The sequence below is a fragment of the Condylostylus longicornis genome, unplaced genomic scaffold (assembly GCF_029603195.1).
Source record: "Condylostylus longicornis isolate FDR11 unplaced genomic scaffold, ASM2960319v2 ptg000033l, whole genome shotgun sequence".
Taxonomy (NCBI): Eukaryota; Metazoa; Arthropoda; class Insecta; order Diptera; family Dolichopodidae; genus Condylostylus; species Condylostylus longicornis.
The window spans coordinates 93194-118138 of NW_026578002.1; the positions used below are offsets into that span (position 1 = coordinate 93194).

At 23.6% G+C, this 24945-nt stretch overlaps 1 protein-coding gene across 2 annotated transcripts in view; it reads left to right on the forward strand.

Moving 5' to 3' along the window:
- LOC129608649 (ras-related protein Rab-37) overlaps positions 1 to 22922 on the forward strand; it is a 93049-nt gene extending 70127 nt beyond the window's left edge. For both annotated transcript variants that reach the window (XM_055520304.1, XM_055520305.1), the window contains 4 exons: positions 17383 to 17491; positions 20347 to 20457; positions 20513 to 20657; positions 21291 to 22922. In XM_055520304.1, coding sequence (XP_055376279.1) covers positions 17383 to 17491; positions 20347 to 20457; positions 20513 to 20657; positions 21291 to 21405 — 480 coding nt within the window. In that variant the 3' untranslated portion in view covers positions 21406 to 22922. The remainder of the gene's footprint in view (positions 1 to 17382; positions 17492 to 20346; positions 20458 to 20512; positions 20658 to 21290) is intronic.
- Positions 22923 to 24945: the final 2023 nt, after the last annotated feature.

The window sequence follows — 24945 nt, forward strand, 5'->3', positions numbered from 1 at the left end:
TTCATAACAAAAGTTCTGTTACAGTTTTGAATTCAATATAAGATTAATGGCAAGATGCTATGATTAATTTATTCAGAGCTTAAATTATTTTTCCATAATAATGAATGATTTTATCTAGAGCCACCTTTTCAAAATTTGGAAATTTTTTTCAAAAATTTTGTTTTAAACGTACTTTTGATTTATACAAAACAGAAATTATTTAGAAAAAAAGTTTATATAGTTTATGTTAGCTTAGGTTAACGCGGCTCCCCGATGGATACACTTAGGTCATTTAGGCTCGTTGTAATACCGTCGAATCTCTGTCTTTCCCCTCTATTACAATCAACTCGAGTTCCTCAGAAACCGGCTAAGACAACTGGAACTTACATTCGATAGTGAGCTAGGGTTTTTCAGGGTTGTACATAAGCATAGCAGGCGGATCATCGCTTCCTCCTCTTCTTTGTCACAGCAGCTCTTACAAAGATCGTTTGCAGGGCGGCCCATTCTTCTGGTATGTTTGTCAATCAGACAATGTTCGGCTGGAAAACCAACTATCGCACCAATATCCCCTCTTCGATAAGATAGAACTTAATCAGATAATCAAATACAAAATGGAAAAAAAGTATAGCTAATTGACAAAAAGCCTTTCAATATTGAAAATTGTGCTTTCCTTTCATTATTAGTATTTAATATAACATGAATAATTAATTTCATTACCCAATACTTGTACCAAAAATAAGTATCGTGTCCTGTAATCTGAAAGAAAAGTAATTGTCATTTAACCAAATAAAATAATTGTCAAATAACCTGAATAATAAAAGCAAATAACAATTGAAAAAATCTCCTGCCTATATAAAAAAGTACCGGTTAAAATTATTTTTTTGTTGAAATTTAAGATTTAGATAACAAAAAAATAAGGTTATTCTGAATATAAAACAAATTACATAAAAATTAAGGTCAAAGAACAAAATTAATCTCATTTGATTTTATGATCTCTACATTAATTATTATTATAAATACAAGGTAAGTGAAAAAGAATAAATTATAATATTAAAAATAATAATTAAAGGGTATTTGCTTAAAAAATTTAGATGATTGACCTTTCAATTTTAGAAATGCGGGTTGTATAAATTAATTACTTAAATTAATATCAAATTGCTAGCAATTAAGAATTAGATAATATCTAAAATCTCTTCAAAAATCTAATAAGTATTAATTTTGGATTTAGTAATTGACAATAAAGAAAGCAACCAATTTTCAATCTTTACATTTGAAATTTCAAAATAAAAAATAGAATTCTCAAAAGTATTTTTGTTTGAACACACCTGTTCGCAGCAAGAAATTATGTATTTCGCAAAATAGGGGAAAATTGTAATGCTTTCTACACACATAGAGTACCACCCTCCGTCAATTGTAATTAATAGTAACAAAATATATCTTCATACTTTCACACTCTAATAAATAATTCGAGCATGTTTCCTGTATTATTCGATGAATCAATTGAACTTGTTAATACATTCCTTTTAAAACTTAGTTGCGAAGCAAGAATGCTGTAACCCTATAAATATGCAAAATTTTAGTAATTATTTTGTTTACTAATACGTTTATTTTAATGTTTTTCATTAAACATTTGTTTTTTGTTAAGCTTGTCATATAAGTACAAAAAGGTATACAAAGAACTCTTAAGGAATAATCCTGTTTCTATTGAATATTTAACACGGTCTTTATTGTGATAATATGCGTGTGATATTAGACTATTCTCATGCTTTAGTAAAGCCTTGTCATATGGCTTCTTTATCATATGGCGAACCGGCATCGCAAATAAACGTCGAAGACTTTAACTATGTATTTTGTATGATGGAGATCATTTTCAAAATCTTTTATGATTTAAAATAAAGATTCAACCCCCCCCCCCCCCCCCCTAAAAAACCTAAACTCCATGCAAGGCATAGATTTCAATGCAATTTAAAAGTACGTCCAAGTTTTTATAAGAATTCTGGGTACAATCATGTTTTGAAAAACTGTCATGCTTTCCTTAATTAAAATAAGTGAACAAAATTGATAATGTAAAATATTTTCTTTGATAAAGTGAGTTGCAGTTAGAGAAGGAAATTATGCGAATCCAAGAATTAATAAAATATTTTTTCATTGATAAGATGAAATAAAAATGTTTAAAAGAATAACGCGACTTTTAAATGCTACTTTTAAATTTCTCCTATGGTTCGAATTAGAAGAAATTCGATGGTAGTTTTTGGAAACGATACCAACTGGAATTGTAAAGCAGTCATCATATTTAAAATCCTCTTCTTTTTTATATTTTTATATAAAGTCCAAAAACAAGTTATGTAATAATCTCAAATAATTTTGTTTATCGAATTAATTTACCCAAAAACTATTCTTACCATATTCATAACAACTGTTGAGTAAAAGTAATGACAATAAAATAAAGTTTTCTTTTTCCAAGATGTTAGACTTCTTGTCCCATAAAAAATTTCAAAAAAAACATGAACAAATTCTCTAATTTTCTGTGTTATGAATTAAATATTTTTAATAGAATTTAAGGAAAATGAAAAACTTTTGAAAATTTCAAAAGTACAACAAAAAAAAATATACAAATCAGTAACAAATTAATGGTTTATAAAAAAGCACATTTCACTTTAATAATTAGCAAAGAGAAAAATAAGTGTTTCTATTTAAAATATTATTTATTTTTTAAAGTAAATTATTTTTTTAGATAAATTTTTAAATATTTAGGCTTAAGCTTTTTAAAAAATAATTTTGAACCTCATTCAAGGTTACGACGAGATATTATTCGGTAAAAAAGATATAACTATCACATAGCACTTTGACATAAAAATGATATTTTTGTAAATGTTAGAGGCTATAAGGGCTACGAAATTAAATATTGTGGAAAGACCAGTCACTTGCTCTTTAGACTAATAAAATTTGAAACAAAAAATTATGCATTAATTGGAAACTAAATTTAGCGAAATATAAATGGTTTAGGTATAAAACAAGAAGCCTGTACTAGATGAATTTGTAAAAGTACTATAAAGTATTGATTTGGTAAACTATTGTCAAAAAATAGTATTTCTATCAAATTTCGATTTAAGCCATAATTTGAAATTAGGGTAAGGCTTTATTCTGGAGGTAGATATTCAGTTTTTTATCATATGATTCCGTAATTATTTAGCAATTTACCGAAAAACAGACGAACAATAAGCAACGAAATAAAAATCAAAAGTTTTCTTCTGAATTTTTAGTAAATATGCTAACAATAACATTATCAAATTAAAAAAAAAATAAAATATTTTAACAAAAAATTTAAGGAGCCATCAAACAATAGAATTTATTTATGTTACCTTGTCAACTTTGTATATGTATAGTAATTTCTTTAATAGAAAATTAAATAGAAAATTTAATAGAAAATTTAAAAAGAAAATTAAAATAAAAATGAAAAATTTTTTATAGAATTTCATCAGAATATAAAAATTATTCATAAATTACCTATTCAAATTACAAGCATTATTTATTCATCAAAAAATAAATTTCATTTAGAGGAAAATATGAGAAAAAAATTACTTAAAAAAAATATTAAAAATGGAAATTATTTTAAACTGACCATTAAAATCATAAAAAATCATTTATCCACAAAATTACCACAAATATTAAATTTGAGATTCAAGTAGTTACATTAATTACGTGCAAAATAATTATTATTTAAAATTTTAGCAAATTTGGAAAAAATTTATACTTTAACTTTAAAATTTATATTAAAAAAAAATTTCATGTAATCAGCTATGACAAACTTAAATAAAAGCCAAGCAGCTTAATATGTAAACAATTTTGAAACTCGCATACCTTTCGATGGCACTGATACCGAATCCAATCTTATATTTCCAGTTTGTATTCGATTTTGTTACCCATATTATATTCTGTTATGGTATCTGTTATTTGTGGTTCATTAAAAAGAGAAAATTTAATAGCAAGTGAATTCGGAATTAAGAATATTGTTAACATAAATGTAGGATTATTTGACAAAAAATTATAATTTTCAAAATTCGAAGACCATTTCTGAGTGAATTACAAGCATTTCGTATTAAAAAATATTTTATGGTTTACACCACATCTGAATATTATTCCTTATATTATTAGATAAATAAACACGAAAATTCTAATTAATTTAGAGTTTTATCAGAAATTTAAGTTAAGACTTATGCTAATAACAACCTACAACTATAATTTATTGTTATATTAAAATACAAAATCGTTTTACACCAGATAAAACGAACACAAAATAAGCATTAATAAAAATTAAAATTCCATAATTAAATAAAATTTTCTAATTTGAAATTCAAAATTATTTTACGATAGTAAACGCAAACAAAAGAAAATTATGCTGCAAAAAAAAAAAAGCTTCACAAAACTTATTCCTATTTATTAAAATATGGATTGTATACAGGTGGATTTTTATGAAAATTTAATAAAAAATGATAAAATCGCTAAACGATAAGAAAAATGAGAAAGAAAAATATCTTAAGTATAAGATATTTCTTTTTTTTTTTACTTATGAAAATTTTAACTATCAAATAAGCTCACTTTTTACTACGTTTTTCTTAACTTCATTTCTTATTTGTTTGTCCGGAAATCAGATATAATTAAGTTTTCTTGAAATTTTTAAACTCTAATAAGTTTTAAGCTCTCAGATGATCTGCCTCGTCTTCCATGGACGTTGACTGCTTGCCGCAGTCATCTACCGTCTTCCGCATGCGTCTATTGCTTCATCTGTCTATCGTAAGCCGCTGGTTTCCGTTTTCTTCCGCGGGGATCTGCCCTCTGCAGCGGGAGTCTATCGTCTACCACAGGCACCAACCGTATGCGTCTGTTCTTAGCGTTTGCCGTTTTTAAATAATAAATATTCAGTTGAAATAAAACTTACTTTCAATTTTAAAATATTTAAATTTATGATGACAACTGATTAGTATCTATTATAAATATTCTAATCCAGGCTGGACTACAAAAAAAAAATATTTTCTTATTTTATAGAAAATTATAGAAAAATGCAGTTTTTTATAAACAAAAATTATTTATTCTATATTTTTTAATATTTATTTATAAAATATAAGCTCTGGCATCTATAATCATCTAAAAACTAATTGTTTTACGAAACTTGAAAACGAAAATTACATATTAACAAATTTGTGATTGAATTGTGACGCCCATTTTTACTTGAACAGTGATTTTATTGATAAAATCAAATCAATATGAAGCATATGAAGTGATACTTATGTGATCCTACAGACTCCATTTCATTTACGATATCACGATTTTACCCTTCCATATTATGAATAAACCAGTAACAGCTGACGCCTTGGATTCCTATAATATTGATCTTCTTTGTAACATACGGCGAGCTCAAATAGTGTACCAATATTAAAAGTTCAATAGAATATGCTCCGTCAAAAACTGCTGCTATTGACTAAATTTCTTGCCTTATTTTTTTCCACTTCAAGTTGGATAAAGTATAAAAAGAACACCCTATATTTTATAAAATTTACATAAAAATTTGATATACATATATGTATGTATGTATGTATATTAATAAAATATCGGAAATATATTATTTTTTAATAAAAGAAGGCATTTATTTATTCAAAAAGAAATTTTCGTGTACTTACACTATATAAAATCAATAAAACATACCAAATGTACGTAGTATTGTATATGAAAATTATTCTTCCTTTTTTTTCTTTTTGTTTTCTTCCACATCACTAAATATTTTTTTTAGCATATTAATCCTACTTAAGTACAAAACATGTGCACATTCAAATATACACCCATACTACATAACATACTCGTACTACAATAATATATTCGTATATATAACATACGCGTTTTGCAAAATAAATACGAACACAAATATTCATTCTCTCTCATATATTCTTTTAGCACCCACATAAAAATTATGGTTCTCTCAAAGTTATGATGCTAAAATAAAAGTCGATTATGATTTTGAGATTTTTAATATTATAAAAGTTAAAATTTCGTTTAAAAAAAAACTAAAACGAGAAAAAATTTGATTGAAAAATTGTTTTTACCTTTCTGAATGAAAAATGGTTTATAAATAACCTTCGACTTTTTTTCTTTTTTGTATACTAAAAATAAATTAAATTTTACCAAAATCAAAAAAAATAAAATGAAACGAAAACACCTGTTAAATAACGCGTATGTACACAGGAATTACGTAAAAAAAAATAATTTTTAAATAACTAAAAACTATTCATAAAATTTAATTACACTTGACGGCAGTGTAAGTGTATACAGCACTTTTATGAACAACTCTTATACATACATATACATGTGTGTACATATATAAATGGTTCATATTAAAATATTTAACTTTAATATTTGCCAAAAATAATTTATTTTCAATAAAATTCTCTTTATTTATAGTGCACTTAGAATTTTTAATAGAGAACAATAAGATTAAAAATAGACTTTAGAACTTTAATAAAATTAAATTTATTTTATATTTAACTATATTATATTAGTTGTAATTATTTAATTTAATAATAAAAATTTGGTTAATCTAAAATTAGAATTTTTTATTAAACTTTGAATTTTATTAATAAATTGCAAAGTCAAATCAGACCAATGATCTTTAAAGAATTTTTTTGCGTCAAAAACAAGCATACAAAAAATCTTAGCTGACATAATAATACTCTGCACACCATGAAAATCTGATTGGAATATTTTAAAACGTGTATAAACTCTAATTTGACATTTTCTCACCAAACTTCATGAAGTGATCTTAATTAGTATTCGAAATATCTAAATATAATATTTGCTTTTAAGATGTATGGCAGCTACCCGAATATGCTGTTCTTTTGGAAACAATTTCTGAAAGTTTGCTGGTGTTTGTTCTTTTCGATTTTGAGTTATCATGTGAACGGACGGACGAACAGACGGAAATTTTTAAATTAAAGCATAATCAATTTTACGCTGAGCAAGAATATATATATACACGCATATTCAATTTACGCAGCACTCCTTCAAGTGGTAGGGTATAAAACGCTACTTTTGAATAGCTATTTTTATAACAAACCCTATGAAGGCATACTAATGAGGCAATAATAGCTCTGTATATATATAACGGTGAAAAGGCATTTCTCGTTAATTCTTGCTTTAATAAATGAAGTTCCATGAAATTTAGGAATTCAAAAAAGTAAGTTACTAAAAATGAAAATTTTGCATATTTGTGGGGCCGTAACTCAAGGAATTAAATCAACATTAGTTAAGTAGTCTACATTTTTGAAGTATTCAGACTTGAAATTTTGTACCGTGCGCTTGAATATATACCTCACTATATAGTGTAAACTGAAAGCAATCGCAAGTGATTCTCCTTCCATACTGAATATTTACCATGTTTAGCTTCTCAATCTAATGAAAATGTACAAAGAATTCAACTAATTTGCTTTTAAAGAAAACGTAAAACATAAATTTATTATTTTATTTTATTGACTATAATAAAAAATTATAAATAATTGTTATATTCTATACCTATATTTATACATATAGATGTAGACCAGTATGATAAAATTGAATTCATGTGCCATTCTATGAAATGGTCTCAAATTAACAACAATAGTTTAAAATTTCAAATTTCTTATTTTTTTTATGGTTCGCTCATATGAGACCTTTTTCCTTTTTTCTTAGATATTTACTAAGTGAATCAATCACAAATCACTTATGCTATATAATTTATTTTCAAATTATTTCTATTCATTTTATAGAAAATTGGGAACTTTAAATTATACGAGAACCTTTAAAATTGAAAAAAATTTTACGTATCTCTTATTAAATTCATCTTATTAAAAATTCAACAGGGTTATTCCAATATATTCTATTAAAATAGTACCATTATGTACATACATATATTTTTTTTAAATCCATTTAAAAGTTTTTGGCCAAAAAATAAAAACAAAAATAGAAAATAATTTAAAATTCTATATTTAGATTTCACTGTTGACCGTTATGCAAGGATATACAGAATTTACTTACATATATGCACGTATATGTAAAGTGAATAAATTCCATTATAAAGCTAACCAAAAAACCACCATTACTTGATATGTGTAAGACATATATGTATATGTTTATGTATAACTTATCCTTGAAATTTTGTCCTGTCTAAACAAGAATCATTTTGATATTTTATACTTATTTATTGGAGATATTTTCATTTTCAACAAAATACCCCAGATAACTGGTATATAAATATTAGCTATATCTAACTTATATATAGATACTTACTATATGTATATCCAAAATGCTGTGTTCCTCACATGCCTCCATAAATGTCTATACTTTCAGCTTACTAGTATATCAAATTTTAAATGCTCACATATTCATTTCTTGACTTTGATCTTTCATACAGAAATATTGTATTAAAAGAATACTTTTACTCATACATAGCTACATACCTCTTATATATTTTGTTTATGTATTTATGTATACTTATTATAGATTAAAGGAAAACTGATATATAAGACTAAAGAAATATTTCTATATATATGAAAAATAATGCCATCCCGTATAGGTTAATAAAGTTGAAAATAAAATTATTATTTTTTGCCATTTTTCCGTAAATTTATCGTTTACAATTAAAAAAAAAATTCCTAATAAATTAAATAAAAAATTTTTTAATATGAAAAACAACAAGAGTAAACATCGTATTGGGGAGCCTTCCGCAGAACTTCCTATATGGTATATTTCATTTATTCTAACCTAAAACGGCAAAAGTTTCTTTATTTTGTATTTTGTTAAATTGTATAGCTCTCAATGATTTGATGGATATAAGAATATCTAAATATGAACTGAATCATACATGGGCTAAATCAGTGGCATGTTTAGTGTTAGTTGAAGGTCGTTTTATTGCAGAAACGAATTATATATATTTTTAAGTAAATACTGGACCTATTTACAGGGAATATGATTGCGCATTGAATTTCATTCATGGCAGCCATATTTTCAATTCATGCTTTTGATGTTTTTTTCAAACTTCAAAAGTGTCTATAAAATATTTTGTATGTGTTTGTTTCCGATAATTATTCAAAAGCCTTACCAGGTAATTCGATTATCGTGAAACGATTTTCGTATTTACTGAAATGGACTACCTTCTTTCCATACAAATTGATTGGAAGTATTTTGAAAATTGAATTACATAGTAAGGCCCCAGCTCATATTACAACTTATTGTATTAACAGAAAAAAAAGCTTATTTAGAAAGAAAATATGGAAGAGAAAAAGAGAGGAAAGGAAGAGATTCATTTCCCCTGAATCTCTTATTTTTATCATTGATATTTCATATCACTATTAGAAGCAGTTCATATGTAAATAACTGTGTAATAAAAATTATTTACTAAAACACAGCAATTTGCTTTCTACTTCTAAAAAATTCTACTATACAGCCGAATTTGCAGCGCTGACTAGAAAGCCAATTTTTTATCTACAGTTCTCTACAGTCAATTTTTCACTGAAATAAAGAAAAACTGAATTTAAAATTAAGAAATAAAAATTGAATTTCAAAAGAAATAATATTGCAAAAGGTACATTTGTGGGTATTGAAACCTATATGCGGTCTCTTTTGTTACTGCTATTATAAATATGGTTTCTAAGGATAAATTCGTGAAGTTAATGCTAAAACTAGATAACCCGAGAATTTTATATTTTTAGATAATTAACCTAGGCGTCATAAAATCGAATGGTCTTTCATCTGCGACCAATGTCTAAGCTTAAAAATGTTCTTAAATATCTGAAAAATGATAATATCAAAACTAGATATCATCATATCTTAGATATTTTATCGTAATAAATCCTTGGACTGCATTAATTCGGTCTAATTGCTAATTATTCTGGAATATATAACTCCTATGCTTTTAATTGCAAACTCTCATACTAACAATTCCGAATTCCATTTCTCTTCCATAACAATTAAATTTTATTATTATATTAAATAATAAAAATCTGATTATAAAAATTTTAAATTTATTCGCTTTATCGATTATTCTCTCTCTCTCTCTAAGTAAAAGAAAACTGTCAAATAAAACAAATAGCAAAGTTCTCACATAATAAAATTTAAAATAATTCTCATATTTTATAACAATTCATTTTTATGACAAACTACTAAATGAACTTTTCAAGGACATTTTCTCTTTCTCTTTTTTTCATGTTTATTAAAAACTCAATTTTACATGCAAAAAAAAACAAAAAACAAAAAATGCTAATAAAAATTCAATCTTTCAAAACGAATTTTTTTTTTCTCTTTCATTCTTTGGCAAATAATTCGCCTTTAATAAATTTACCTTTTTGATGAAAAACCTTTCTATTCATTTTACCTATGTTTTTTTTTTCAAAATAGATTTTAATAGAAAAAAAGATTACAAAGAAATTTTATATAATTAATTAAAAGTTACATAAATTAAAAAAAAAAAGAAAAATTATAATTTTATGTATTGAATTCGAAGAAAAAAATATCAAAATATTTTCCACCTAAATGAGCGTATTTAAGAAAAAAAAAGAAGATATTTTGCGTTTTATTATTCAAAAAAAAATGAAACCTTCTATTTAGTTTGTACATTTTAATAAATTACGTCTAAATTCTAAGTAAATACTGTATGTATGTATGTATGTATAGGTACACAAATATAAAAAAATCCACATTAGCATTTCGAATTTTACGTTTAGTATTGCCACTTTGATGAAATTAACAATATAAGCACATTTTTCAAAAATAAATAGATTTTCGATTTCTGACCAGTTTTTCTTATAGGTTATCCTATTTTATGTTAAAAACACGGATATGGAAATCTTCAAAGGAAATTAATTTTATCATTTTGTTGGTCTTTCAAGAAAAATCTATATAAAACGCAATATCGCAATGTTTAAGTAAGGTAGGCTTGTCATCTACCTAGTTGACCCAATAACGGTCTAGCTTCTAGGTTCAATAACTCATATGCTTTTCCCTGGATCAAGATAGGATAAAGAAAAGGTCTTATCAGAGACGTATGAGAGTTCCTATGATGGTAAATCGAAAGCCTCATTAGAGTTCTTATATGAGCCAACACAATTTGTTCACTATACATAGACTTGCAACTGCAGAAAGAAGAGAATTCTCTCTCTAATTTACACATAATTATTATAAAGAAATACAAACTACCTTAAATTAAAAGTTTGCAAATAGTTCGCAAAATTGGCGTCTATACTCGCAATATTTTTGCCATTTTATATTTTATAGAATAAAAACATTTTTTACAAACATATTATCTATCTATTTCGTTTCTTCTTTTGTATATTTTTTTATATAAAATTCTTCATTCGTAAGCGGTAACTCTAATTGTGTTAAAAACATATATTTATAAATATAATATCAAATTTTATACGCATATTTTGTATTTATGAAAAATATGCACGATCTATTAAATTTTTTATAATATCCGAAGAATTAATATTGCTATCAACTGGTCAGTATACTAATGTAGCCATAGGAAATTATTTATAATTTGCATACTCATTGAAATTTAAATTGAATTATAATTAAATTTCAGGGATTGTATAAGCTAACAGTCTTGTAATTTATATTTTGCTATTTAACATTTAAATGTTTACTGTATTTTAATGAAAACATACAAAACAAATTTCATAATATATATTCAAATTATCACAAAATAAATCAGAATGTTAGCGTAAATTTGGTGAGAAAAAAAAAAATAGTTTAGATAAACAAATTTTTCATATTTTTCTCTAAAATTTACTTTGATTTTTCTCTAATGGAAATTTCTTCATACAGCTACAAAATAGATGGATGGTGTAATTTAAGGAACGAATTAAGGCAGAAAATAAAAAAATGTAGCTCCTCGAATTGGATTCGAACCAGTCACCGTCCGCTTTCTAAACGAACTCTCTACCAACTGAGCTACAAAGGTATAAAGAAATTACTGACAAATTATTCTTCACATTACCTCGCAGTAATCTATAAATTTCATGTTTTGTTTAGTTGAGTTGTCTGCTATCAGCTAGTATCAACTCTTTTTTCTTAAATTTAACTAAATGTTCTTATATGCTCTTTGTACAAATAATAGGATCCAATTTAAATCAAAAATTTTTTTAGATTGTAAATCAGATAGAAAAGAACTCATAAGTGGCAATATCTCAATTTTGTACAAAGTCAACTTATTTTGTGATTCCTTATTGCCATAAAATTGTCTTTTACAGTGTATAAGTCTACATATATATAAAGAAATTTAAGAAAATTACGCCAAAAATCTCGTATAATTTATGAGATTACTTAAAACATAAAATTCCAAATTCCGCAAATATTTATCCATAATTTTAGTTCTTAAATTAAATTATTATTAAATTAAATTATGCTACTTAAATTATTTGGTTAAAATAAATTTCAAGCAGAAAGGCCCTACCTAAATACCTTGTCCATATTTTTTCAAAAAATAAGAAACTTTTATCTCTTTCTGTTGAAAAAAGAGAATTTGTTGTAGCATAATTAATATATGACGGTCTTATTATAATTAAAAAGAGAAAATGTAAAATCAAAAATTGTTTTTATTTTTAATTTAATCTCTTGTTAAATAAAAATGAAGCAAAGTAAATTTTTTTTCTAGGAAGAAAAACAAAAATTTTTCAATTCTTTATTTTTTATTTAAAAAGAAACATCCGATTATAAAACAGTTCTATTTCATTTATTTATCTTTTGTTTCACTCTTTCTCTCTCTCTCTCTCTCTCTTACTCTTCCTTTTCTTGAAAGTTCAATTGAAATGAATCTGCTAAGAAAAATTATCGTTCTATTTTATTTCAATTATATTTAAAAAAAAAAAAAGCAAAAAATTTTCTTATCATTTTTTAGGGTTCATAGAACCTTCAAACAAATTTATTTCAATAAAATATTCTTGATGACATATTAAAAAAAAAAAAAAGTTTGAACTGTCATTGTCATATACAAGAAAGTACAATTATTTTATCCTTGAAATTTTTTCTTTTTCTGTATAAAACTTCTTCCAAAAATATTTGAAGGAAGGAGAAGGTTATGTACACGAGTTTTTTTTTCTTAGAATTTATTTTTATATACTGAAAAGAAAAATATAATCTAAGACATTGTGTTAAGAATTTAAAATTATTGTCAAAGTTATAAAAAAATATTCAATGGAAAGGTAATCCTTTTTTGAATATAACAAAACTTAGTTATAAGTAGAATCTACAATCTACAATTAGTATAGGTCATGTAAAAAGGATTTCACTTGTTAAACATTAATACAAAGAAAAAATTTTGTACCACTCCTATAGTCTAAATTTCTTCTAATAAATTAATTGTTGAATATAATCACTTTCTGTGCTTATCAAACGTGTTAAATCTTACCCCGGTTAATTTAAGAGTCTTAATTTAACTAACATTTACGTTTGCTTTTCAAATTATTATTTAGGAGAATCTATAAAAGAATAAATTTTGTATTTTATGCTCATTATTAAATAATACATTCTAGGTATAAAACAAGAATAAAACAATGCTCTCTGACAACTGCAGAACAGATGGTCAATACTTTGTGGGTTCGTAACAGTGATGTAAGATGCTACTATAATTAAGGCCCTTATCTAGTGATAATTTAAATTTATTTCGAAAATTAAATAATTTTTTTAATAACTATGCCAATATTTTCAACAAAAAACCACAAACTTAATATCTAAAATAATTTCTTGTTATTTTTCAAATTTAAAGTGAATTTCTAGCAACAATAAGCAGTGTTTCAATATTTTAAATTAATTTGCAAAAATAATATAAAACAATGTCAATTTCATTTATACAGTTTAAGAAAATCATACAATCGCAGCTGAAGGAAACTTAAAAAAATTATTTTAACAATAAATTGTCATAAAACAATCAATATCAGAAAAGGACCACTTATATGTAAGGGTCATAAGAATACTCTAGTAATTTTTCTTTTATCTATATAAATTCATTAATCATTAAAAATTTATTATACGCACTTATATACCAAAATATTTATGCGCAATTTTTTAATTTTGTAAATGGGCAACAATACAATAAGTTAAAAATAACACTTTTTTATCAATAAAAATTCCAAAATCACATTTATATGAGTGTAAAATCCTTTATAACTACAATACAGTTATTGTATAAAAAATAATTTCCTTATTTTATCATAAAAATTTATTCAATTCGTAGATTGCGGAAGATTCTTTTTATTTAACCTGCATAATATCAAGAATATAAAAGTATATTGTGGCAAGTCAAACATTTTTAATTTTCCATTATATTTATTAAAAATATAGCTCAGTACAATATTGTGGGGCATTAAGTTCACTTTTCATTTACTTCCAGTGGAATTGAATATCGCTAACATGGCGGTCAGCTATGCCGTCAGATTCAGGGAGGGTGGATGCTGGAACCCGAGAGACTGTGTTAGGGAGACGGAGCCTGTGGTAGTATTCTTTGGTGGTTTTGTGCAGCTGGACCATCCGATGTGTTCATGGACTATTTTAAGTTAAGATTAAGCTTCGACCAGAATTTTTGTGTCGAGCTTCCTTATCGTGGTTTAGATTCGATTCTTGTGTTAATTAACTTTTGTTATAATGCAATTGCGAATCCTTATGTAAAATTCGTCAAACAGACTAATATCTGAAAGCGTTGAGAAATCAATGTTGAAACTTGTTCAGTATCACTTTATTCAACCATTTTTTCAATTGAATTCAGAAAAATTTAAAAATTTTCGTAATTTTTGCTTATCCCATGATAAAAATTTTAAAATTTTTTTGGAATTTTTTCAAAAATCACTATCAATTTAATTTACAATATTTTTATTCTAGAAGCCAACACCCTTACATATATCTATGTATGTATATGTAAGAAATCATCAAAACAATAAATAGAAATTATTGCTATAAGGTCATGGACTCAATCACATTAGAAACAAAATGTAATTTTTTTTTGTACTCTCTACTAAATAATGCTAATAATATTAATAATAATAAATTGATTGAAAATAACTTTTCAAGAAGAAAATTTCTTTAAGAGAGAATAAAAAAATAAACATAAATACTTATATAGTTATGAATGTGTGTGCGTTCCGTGTACATTCTTATTCACTTAAAACGCAAAAAGATGGTTATTACTGAAGTTTTCTTCTTCATTAACTATACATACTATATGATATTAGGCCTCTACTATTCTAGTATATATTTTAATAGGTACATACATAGTTATACATACATACAACTATATAGTTAAAAAAAATTTTATTTATCTTTATAGTAACACCCTTAAAGTTATATTGTTTGTGATTTTTATGATTATTTTATAGATACCATGACTTTACTATATACATATTATAATTGTTGTTTGCTATTACCTAAAATCAATAATGTCAATGACTAGGAAATAATTTGTTTTGTACATAAATACATATAAATTATATACGAATATTAAATAAAGGTAAATGTACCGTGTCAAAAGTCACCAGTATCATCGAATATTAAATATTTATAAGGACACTAAAAATTAAGGTATTCTGTTGATTGCAAAATTAATATTAATTTTAATTTAAAAATTTTTCAATTTTTATATTTTTTATTCATAATAATGCAACTAGTTGAGGAAATTTGACTATGTTTCCAACATATTATATGAATAAAGCCGTAAAGACTTTTAAATTTACTCGTAAAAGCCACCCAAAATAGATTCAACATATTTAAACTGAAAGTCTAAAATTTGAACAAATTGTAATTTCATATACATTCTTTTAAAATTTTAGAATTTTTTGAAAGACCATTTTAAACTGCAAAGTAGGTATCATTCGTAAATTTCTTTAATAAAACCAAAAACTCCAAAATTCGTTTTATTTGCAGTTTTAACCTGAGAATAAAATTTAAGTTTCAATTGCTTCAATTTAACGAAAAAGAAAAGACACTGAAACATTCGGAAGATATTCCAGGACAAGAATCAAATCGATATGTAGAAAAGTTAAACAAAGGTATATTTTAGGTCTGAATATGTAAATCGCTCGTTGACAAAAAAGAAATTGGAATTGGCAAAAACAGGAATTGGTAAAGATAAAGATCACAAAAAATTGGTAAAGATAAAGATTAAATATTAGTAAAGATTAAATCATAAACTAAATTAATAACATATATCTATCCTATCCACTCTCTTTATTTCAACATTTCACTGTCCCCTTTCCTGTTTATTGCACTTGCCAGACCAATATGTTATCCAATTGAACTGTAAATAAAAATATTTTATGAAAAATCCTGTTATAATCTATAAGAAATCATTACAAATTAATTAAATAATGGCATTCATAGGATTGAGATTCGTTAAAAATTTTATGAGCCAAATTTTTAAGAAAAAATTGAGTCAAATTTTGATGAATTTCAAAAGTAGATTTAGTTTTCCAATTTATATAAAAATGGCCACCCTCTTGGTAAACATAAATTTCAATTATGTATATACATACTTTTTAATACACCTATTTATATACTATATAAATGTTATATAAATGTTATAAAAAATACTTCAATCTATAAAAGAAAATAACATGAAAAAAAAAAAAACAAAAAACGAAAATTGAAAATTTTCAAAAGGCTCGGTCTATTATTTTGTTGATAGGCTTATATTTGCTACTTGATAAATTTACTTAAGAAACTGATATAACTTGATTACTTTATGAATAAACCACCCATAAGGGGTTGTAAATTGATACATATAATAAATATGTAAGTATATATATATAAAAATTTTACTATATATAAAATGGGGTTAAATGGGGAAGAAAAAAATATGTTTTTGTCATTGATTTGTAAGAATTTATAATATGCCGCTGTAATAATTTTTCTATATAATATTTATAAATATATACACATTATATGTACATATGTATATTTTTAATAATATTTTGCAAGTATAATATGATTAAGTGTATGTATAAAAGTATATGAAAAGCATTTATTAAATTTCGACTATATGAAGTTAATTTGATTTTATTATTATAGATGTTTATACAAGAATGTTTGTGTATATATATATACATAAATACTTATATATATGTTGTTTTTTTATATAAATGTGTGTTTAGTTTTTCTCAATTTATATTTCTTAATTATATATTTAAAATTATTTAATGTTAATGTGTTTATTTAAATTAAATATTTCAAAATTAGATTGGTATGAATTTATGATGTTTCACTTAATTTTCATATAATTTGACATTTTTTAAGCATAATAAATTTATTTTTTTTTAAGTAGAAAATTATTTTAGTATTAATTTCTTTTTGTAATTAATTTTTCATATTAAATTATAATTTTTATTTATCTTACAGAATAAAGTTGTGACTGTAGATCATACAAAAGTTAAATTACAAATTTGGGATACAGCAGGACAAGAACGTTTTCGAAGTGTTACACATGCTTATTACAGGGATGCTCATGGTAATTAAATAAATATCTAATCAAATAATTATTATCGAAATTTATATGGGATAGTTGGAAATTACTATTCAAATAAAATGAGAAGAGTTAATTGTAGTACTGCATGTTCATTGTTTCAAACATATTTCCGGATTCTTATATATATATATTGCTTTCATACATATATATGGCAATTACCACATAAATTTGTACTATCCCAAAGAAATTTTATTGAAATTTATTGCTAATTACCATATTCGTTTATACAAAATTGCAATAGTTTTCAATATATATGCGACCATATGACTTTCGAAATTGTATGATAGCTGTCACCTTAAGTCAAGTAATTTCAACTAATTTTACGAAATATTAAAGCGCTAATAAAACACTTGTTTGCACGAAATTTCAATTACTATATAAGTTTTAAAATTTCTGAGATCTAGCCAAATAATTTTTGAAGTTGTATGGCATCTCTGATAAACGCTCATCTTAATGGCTTTTTCCGAAAATAATGATCATTTTACCATATTTGTTTGTTTTTGCGTAAGTCAATTATGACTAAGTAGGTTTAGAAATTGTATGGCGGCTACTACAAGGAATCATGAAATTTCAACGAATGTTATCACTTAACAGGGTTCTGGTATTTGATATTATAAATCATTTGAGAAAATTTGGTGAGCTTAAGTCAAATAATTTTTAAGTTACATTTGGAATGAACTAACTCATAAAACGGCGCACAGATTAAAATATACCCTTATATCTACATTTCAGAGCATTATTTCTTTGCATTACGAACGCTAAGACAAATTTATAATTCCCTTCGAACATACGTTCTTACGAATATAATTAAATTACCTACATGCAGAAATATTTTGCAAAAATGTATTTTTTGCAGATGAAAATTTTTAACTCGTATATTATAGTGACAAAACGTAATTTCATGATATTACAACTTAAAAGTTTTTACTGTTTAAACAAATATCTAGGGTTAATTTAAAGATAAATTTTGCTTTTTAAACATAAATTTTGTTTTCCCATTTAAATAGTATACTTCTAGGGGTACAATATTTAACATAGCCAAAATTATTATAAATCTATTGAAAAATATTACATAAAAAATGAATATCAATTAGTTTTGAACTTTCACTGGCAAAACCTTATAAATTCTCCAATAATTCATCAGAAAATTCTCAGATCATATTACCAAATATATTAAATTAATACAAACATATGTATAACAAAATTTTATTATTATATTCCACATTTAAATTGAAACGTGGAATATGCAAAAATAAAAAAAAAAATTCACATAGAAAATAAATTGTAAATTAAATCTTTCACATTATTTTTTGAAAAAATTATCTGCGTGGGAGTCTATTTAATTAAGTATAATAAATTTCGCATATAAAATTTTATTTGATAAATTAATAAAGCCTTTAAAAACAAATATAATATAAAATAATAAAACTTTTTAAATTCTGTGAAAATTTAAACAGGAAACAAAAAATTTCAATATATTTTAAATTTTTTATATTAGAAAAATTTTATATTTACTTAAAAATTTGTTTTATTATACACCATCACCCACTATTTTCTTTTTTTTTTATTTTATCATTAGATTATTTCAAAATCCATTTATATTTGAACTTTGCGTCAATTCTATTTACTTTTACGTCACCCTAAAATCCTAAAAATATATTTCTTTTCCCACAATAAATTTCAAAATGAATGTAGGATGTTTAATAATTAAAAAATGTTACAATGCTATTACAGTAAAAGAGAATAAATGTTAATCATCTGTTATAATTAAAAAAATTTTCTCAGTTTTCTATATTATTATGATTGAAGTTTCAATAAACTGTGGAATTTTGAAAAAGTCAAGGCATTATTGTTTTTAGCATTTTTCTTAAAAAATTGAAGAAAGATTTATTATTAGTTTTACTCTGTCCTTCCCATTGGTGCGACAATTTTAAATTTTATGTACAAATGGGTTCTAAAATGGCCATTATAATAAATTTGACAATACATTGTAGTCCATTTTTTGAATTCCATAAACCGTAGAAAATAAGCAACTTGCTCCATCTACTACGAAGTAGCATGAACAAACATTAGAATGGCCGTTGAAATTAATGTCTATCGTAAACTAGCTTCTTTTTTCAAAATTTTATCATGGTTTTTCTCTTACATTGATGTTAAGTTACTGAAAATCTAAGATTGCCGAGAATCTAAGATTTTAACGGTGTGCAGTTATGGAGTGTATCGATTTCACAGCCCGCTAATTATGTGAAAACAAATAAAAATTCAGCGAAAAACTATAAACTAATTAGATTTTAACAGTTTGTAGAAATTTTCAAATCACTTTTTACTTAATTTTTTGTATGTCCTTCCAAGTCAAATTATCGCCTCTCAAAATTAACGAAGTTTCATTATCATAGGTTGCATATTTTCCGAAACTATGAGGTTTTTCAAACTTTCATAAAATCAAAAAATTATTAGCAAATGTTTCACCATCAAACAGTTTAATTATTTATTTCGGTATCACCTAGTTAATCGTCAAATTCCACAATTGTGTTTACACTTCTCTTAATTTTTGTGCTGATCCTGAGGATATGCAATAAATATTTATTTTACTAATTCTTTAGAAATTTAATCCTTTGCAAATCAATGATTTGATATAATGATTTTTTTTTCTTTAAAAAAATTATCGATTTTGTATGGCTGGTTTTTTTAACAATTATCGTCCTATTTCACATATAATTAGCAAGCCGCATACCATTTACGCTCACATACCCTATAAAATTTATTATATATCACGATATCAATTATATATTATGTATTTAAATAATTATTATGTCATATCTTTTTATATTTTATAGCATTACTTCTTTTGTACGATGTAACAAATAAAATCAGTTTTGATAACATAAGAGCTTGGTTAGTTGAAATTAGAGAATATGCACAAGAAGATGTTGTTATAATGCTTTTAGGTAAATATATTTGAAATTATTAAAATACACAATTAAATAATATTTTAATAAATAGGGAATAAAGCTGATGCTGTTGCTCATGATAGACAAGTTAAAAAAGAAGATGGTGAACGTTTGGCTAAAGAATACAATGTTGCATTTATGGAAACATCAGCAAAAACTGGATTAAATGTTGAATTAGCTTTTGTTGCTATTGCAAGGTAAAAAAGCAAAAATTATATAATTTTTAAGTAAATTTCTACAATTTAATTTATATGTAAATGAAATAAATTTCAATATATGTGTTTTTTTTTATGAAAAAATTTATTTTCTAAAATAATTGCAAAAAAATTCTGGGTAAATTGTATAAAAATTATGATTTATTCAATAAATATTGATTTTGGATTTGATTGTAATCTCTTCGAGAACGAACTTCTCATAATTCTTAAGTCTTATAGTAAAAAAAAAAAAAATTAAAAATTAAAAATATTCCACTCAAAATCCTTAGAACAATAAACGAAAATTTAAAGCACAATATAAGAATGAACTATAAGCTCACCATCAAAACGAGTGAAGAAGTTACAATAACAGAATAATGTAGATCAAACTCGAGCTCACATTTTGACCCTGGGTACCAAAATTCATATAAACAATTATTCCATGTAACCACAGTATTTGCTTATGTTTTAAAATTATTCTCTTTAATTAATAAATCATGTGTGCAATAAAATGAATAATGATACAATTATATTTTAATTTAAATAAAATATTTTAAAATTCTTTAAAAAAAAATATTTGTATATAAAACTTTATTAATTTTCTTATTTATCTTGTTTAATTTTCTTTGATCCCAGGCAATTGAAAAGTAGAAGGAGTGATTCAATAGATGAATCAAAATTCAATGTTGTAGATTTTGTTAATGAAAAAGCAAATCAAGAAAAACAAACATGCCCACCATGTAACATGTAACAACATCTCTTGTCAGAAACATCATGAACAACAACACAGAATTTTTACATCAGCAACAGGAATAAAAAAAAAAAAATTTAAATGAAATTTTTTTTATTTTACAAGATTTTTTAATATATAAAAAAAATTAAAAATAAAAACAAAAAAAGTAAAAAAAAAAAAAATAAATACCAAAAATGTAAAAAATACCAAAGACACACAAAATGCACACAAAAACAAAAAAAAAATAAAACAAAAAAATTAAACAATAATATTGTTAAACAAAAATTATACATACTTATATACAAATATATATATATATGTATATATGTACGTACATGATATATAAACAAAAATATATGTACATAAAAATATTGTGTATGTATGTATGTAAAAAATATGAATTTAAGAAACAGAAAGAAAAGTTTATTTTTAATATTGTTAATTTAAACCAATTAATTAGGGGCCATTTAACCAAAAAAAAACGCAAAAAAATAAAAGACAGAAATATAAAAATCTTATATTACCAAAATAAAAAAAGAATGAAAATTTTGTATTTTGTTTTTTATAAAATATATTTAATTTTTTCTATTTATACTTTAATGCTAAAAAATTTAACAACTTTTTTAATATATAAACAAATTTTCTTCTATAATATCAATAATACTGAAATGATAATTACAAAATTCAGTATTCATTTAATGAAAGAATCATTAGGGAATTGGAAACCAAAAACCAATAGAACAATAGAAGTACTTACATAATATTTATCGTCTTTTACAACTATAATATTGCCATTTGAATTGAAGGACAAAACTTTCTTATTTCTAATAAGAAACAAAATTGAACACGAAAAAAATTCAGTTTCATTATATTCAATATTGTCATTGCAATTATCATAATTAATAACCATATACTTGGATCCTATTGCACCAATCTCTTTTACTTTTCAAATTTTTAAAAAAGTAATTTTTAGTACAGCTGAGTTTTGACTCTCATTTAAAATTTATTAAAATATTAATTATTTTGAGCAAAACAAAAAATACAATGAAATTGGTGTTATGTCGTTGGTATTAAGACGACTGTTTTTAGATTCAAATACAGTTTAGGTATAGTAAATATTTCCCGTGATTTGATTAAATTATATTTGAATTAGTATATCAGCTACACGAAAAACTATTCCAATTAAATCCAATTTATTCAAAATTTTTCAATTGTTGTTGTAAAACAACATTATGGCTGAGTACAATGAATGAACACTGGTACAACCAGAAAAGTTTAAACTACTTATAGTTCAACTATGAACAAGACTTTATATCATTGTGTTTATACATCGTTGTAACAAACGTAGTTTCCCATGAGTACGTGTGGATGAAAATAACCTTAAATCAAATAGATTTACTTGGTAGAACAAAATTTTCTTTGATTGTTTAAAAATTCAACTCGAAAGTTAATCGTTAATAATGAAAAAGAGTGAAAAAGATTTTATGTATGCAATCATAAAGAAGATTTATAATATTAACAAAGGTTTACATATGCATGAGATCAAATACATTTTAATTTTTGTTAAACTTTATTAACAAATTTGAAAATTAAAATGTAATCAAATTTATTCGGATTCAATAGACTTTTTCTTTTACAATTTCTTTAAAAACATTGTCGAGAGTTTCAATAGATTCTGTAAAATATTTACATAGTTTAGAGTTCAATTTCATTGCAATGTTAAGTAATCGCATTATTCTACAGGGCGTTTCAATATTGTAAGAAAAACGTTTACATATTTACATTATTTATGACAAATGTATGAAAATCATTGAAATATAGAAACTAAACTTGTAACAATAATTCAAATATTTACATATATAATGTGCATATTAAAATACATCCTTTCTTATCTTCCATTATAATGGAAAAATATTAAAAATAAAAAAATAAAAATTTCTTATAATTAATTTTTATGTGCTACAAATTAATAATCAAAAATTTAACTAAGACTTATTATAAATCATATCTTAAGTTAATAATAATCATATATTTATATGTAATTTTTATTATAAGTTTATTATTTTTGAAAATTTGGAAAACATTTTTGGTTATTTGTGCTTGTACAGAAAAAATAAATTGTAATATTATATAATATAATAAAAATTTACAACATATCGTTCTTACTTACATATATAATAGTAAAATATATATTATGCATATTAAAATAAAATATCTTTTTAATTTCTTAAATTCTTATTCTAATAAAATTATAATTTTCTTTTATAGATTTTATTTGAAAATTATCATTACCATTATATGAATTGAACATATAGAAAATATTATTAATAAATTTAATTTTAAGTTCATTATTTTAGGATATTTAATAAATTATTTATGAAATTCTAAAATCAAATATTTTTAAACTCTATAAAATTTTGTACAAATCATAATTGCAAATATTTATAATTTAAAAAATTGTTTGTAATCATTAATATAAGTTTACTATAGAAAAAATTTGAATTCTACATATTTTAAACTTTATAGTTTAATTTGAAAAAAAAGAAAACATAATATTATACAAAAATATGTAAAAAAAATATTAAATATGTAATAATTATTTATACATAAATTAATACATATACATTAATATATATACATAATTCCATAATATCCTGAAAATCACATATGAAGTTATTTTAAATAAAAAGAATACAAATAATACAAGTAAACAATAGAGAATTTAGAAGAAAAATTTTACTTAAAATTTATTTAATGTAATCTAAGTTCATTTCTATACAATATCGAAAAAAAAAACACTTTAAAAAAATAATTTAATTTGACTGCATTTTACAATTTAAATTTTTATAAAGGTTGTCATTTTTATAACGTGAAGAATTTTCTTCATATTACTTGCAATAATTTTTTATTCTTAATATTTAACAAATTTATTTTAAATGAAATACCACAGATCTCCAAAATAATCTATAACTTTAATTAAATTTACATGCTTAATTTTTTATTAATAACTATTTTTAAAAATAATATTATTTTATATATTCTACAATTTCCTGAGCATTTAAGCTTTACCATAGAAAACAGATCTTATAAAAATTAATATAGAGAATATTTTATAAAAACTAAAACTCTTTCAAGCAAATATTTCATACTAATACATGTTAATCATATTCTTAATTCATAAGCTGGCCCGACAAAATATAAATAAATAACAAGAAATAAAATTCAACAAGAGAACAATTTTTGTAATTTTTTTTTTGTAAAATTATGTTATAATTAAATTAAAAACATGTTAAATATTTCATGTACGGGAGATGCTAAAATGTAATCAGTGTATGAATGGCTCGCTGTTTACTGACCTACAATATAGGAAAATATTAAAACAATTAAAGTTGTCTCCCAAAAATAAATATTTACAAAAAAAAATTTTTGTATTGAATATATGAATGATATATTCATATAAAATTATAAATACACATATACATAATTAATATATTATACTAATTATATACGTATTATAAGTAAATTACAAAAATAAATATTTTAAAATAAATTTATTTT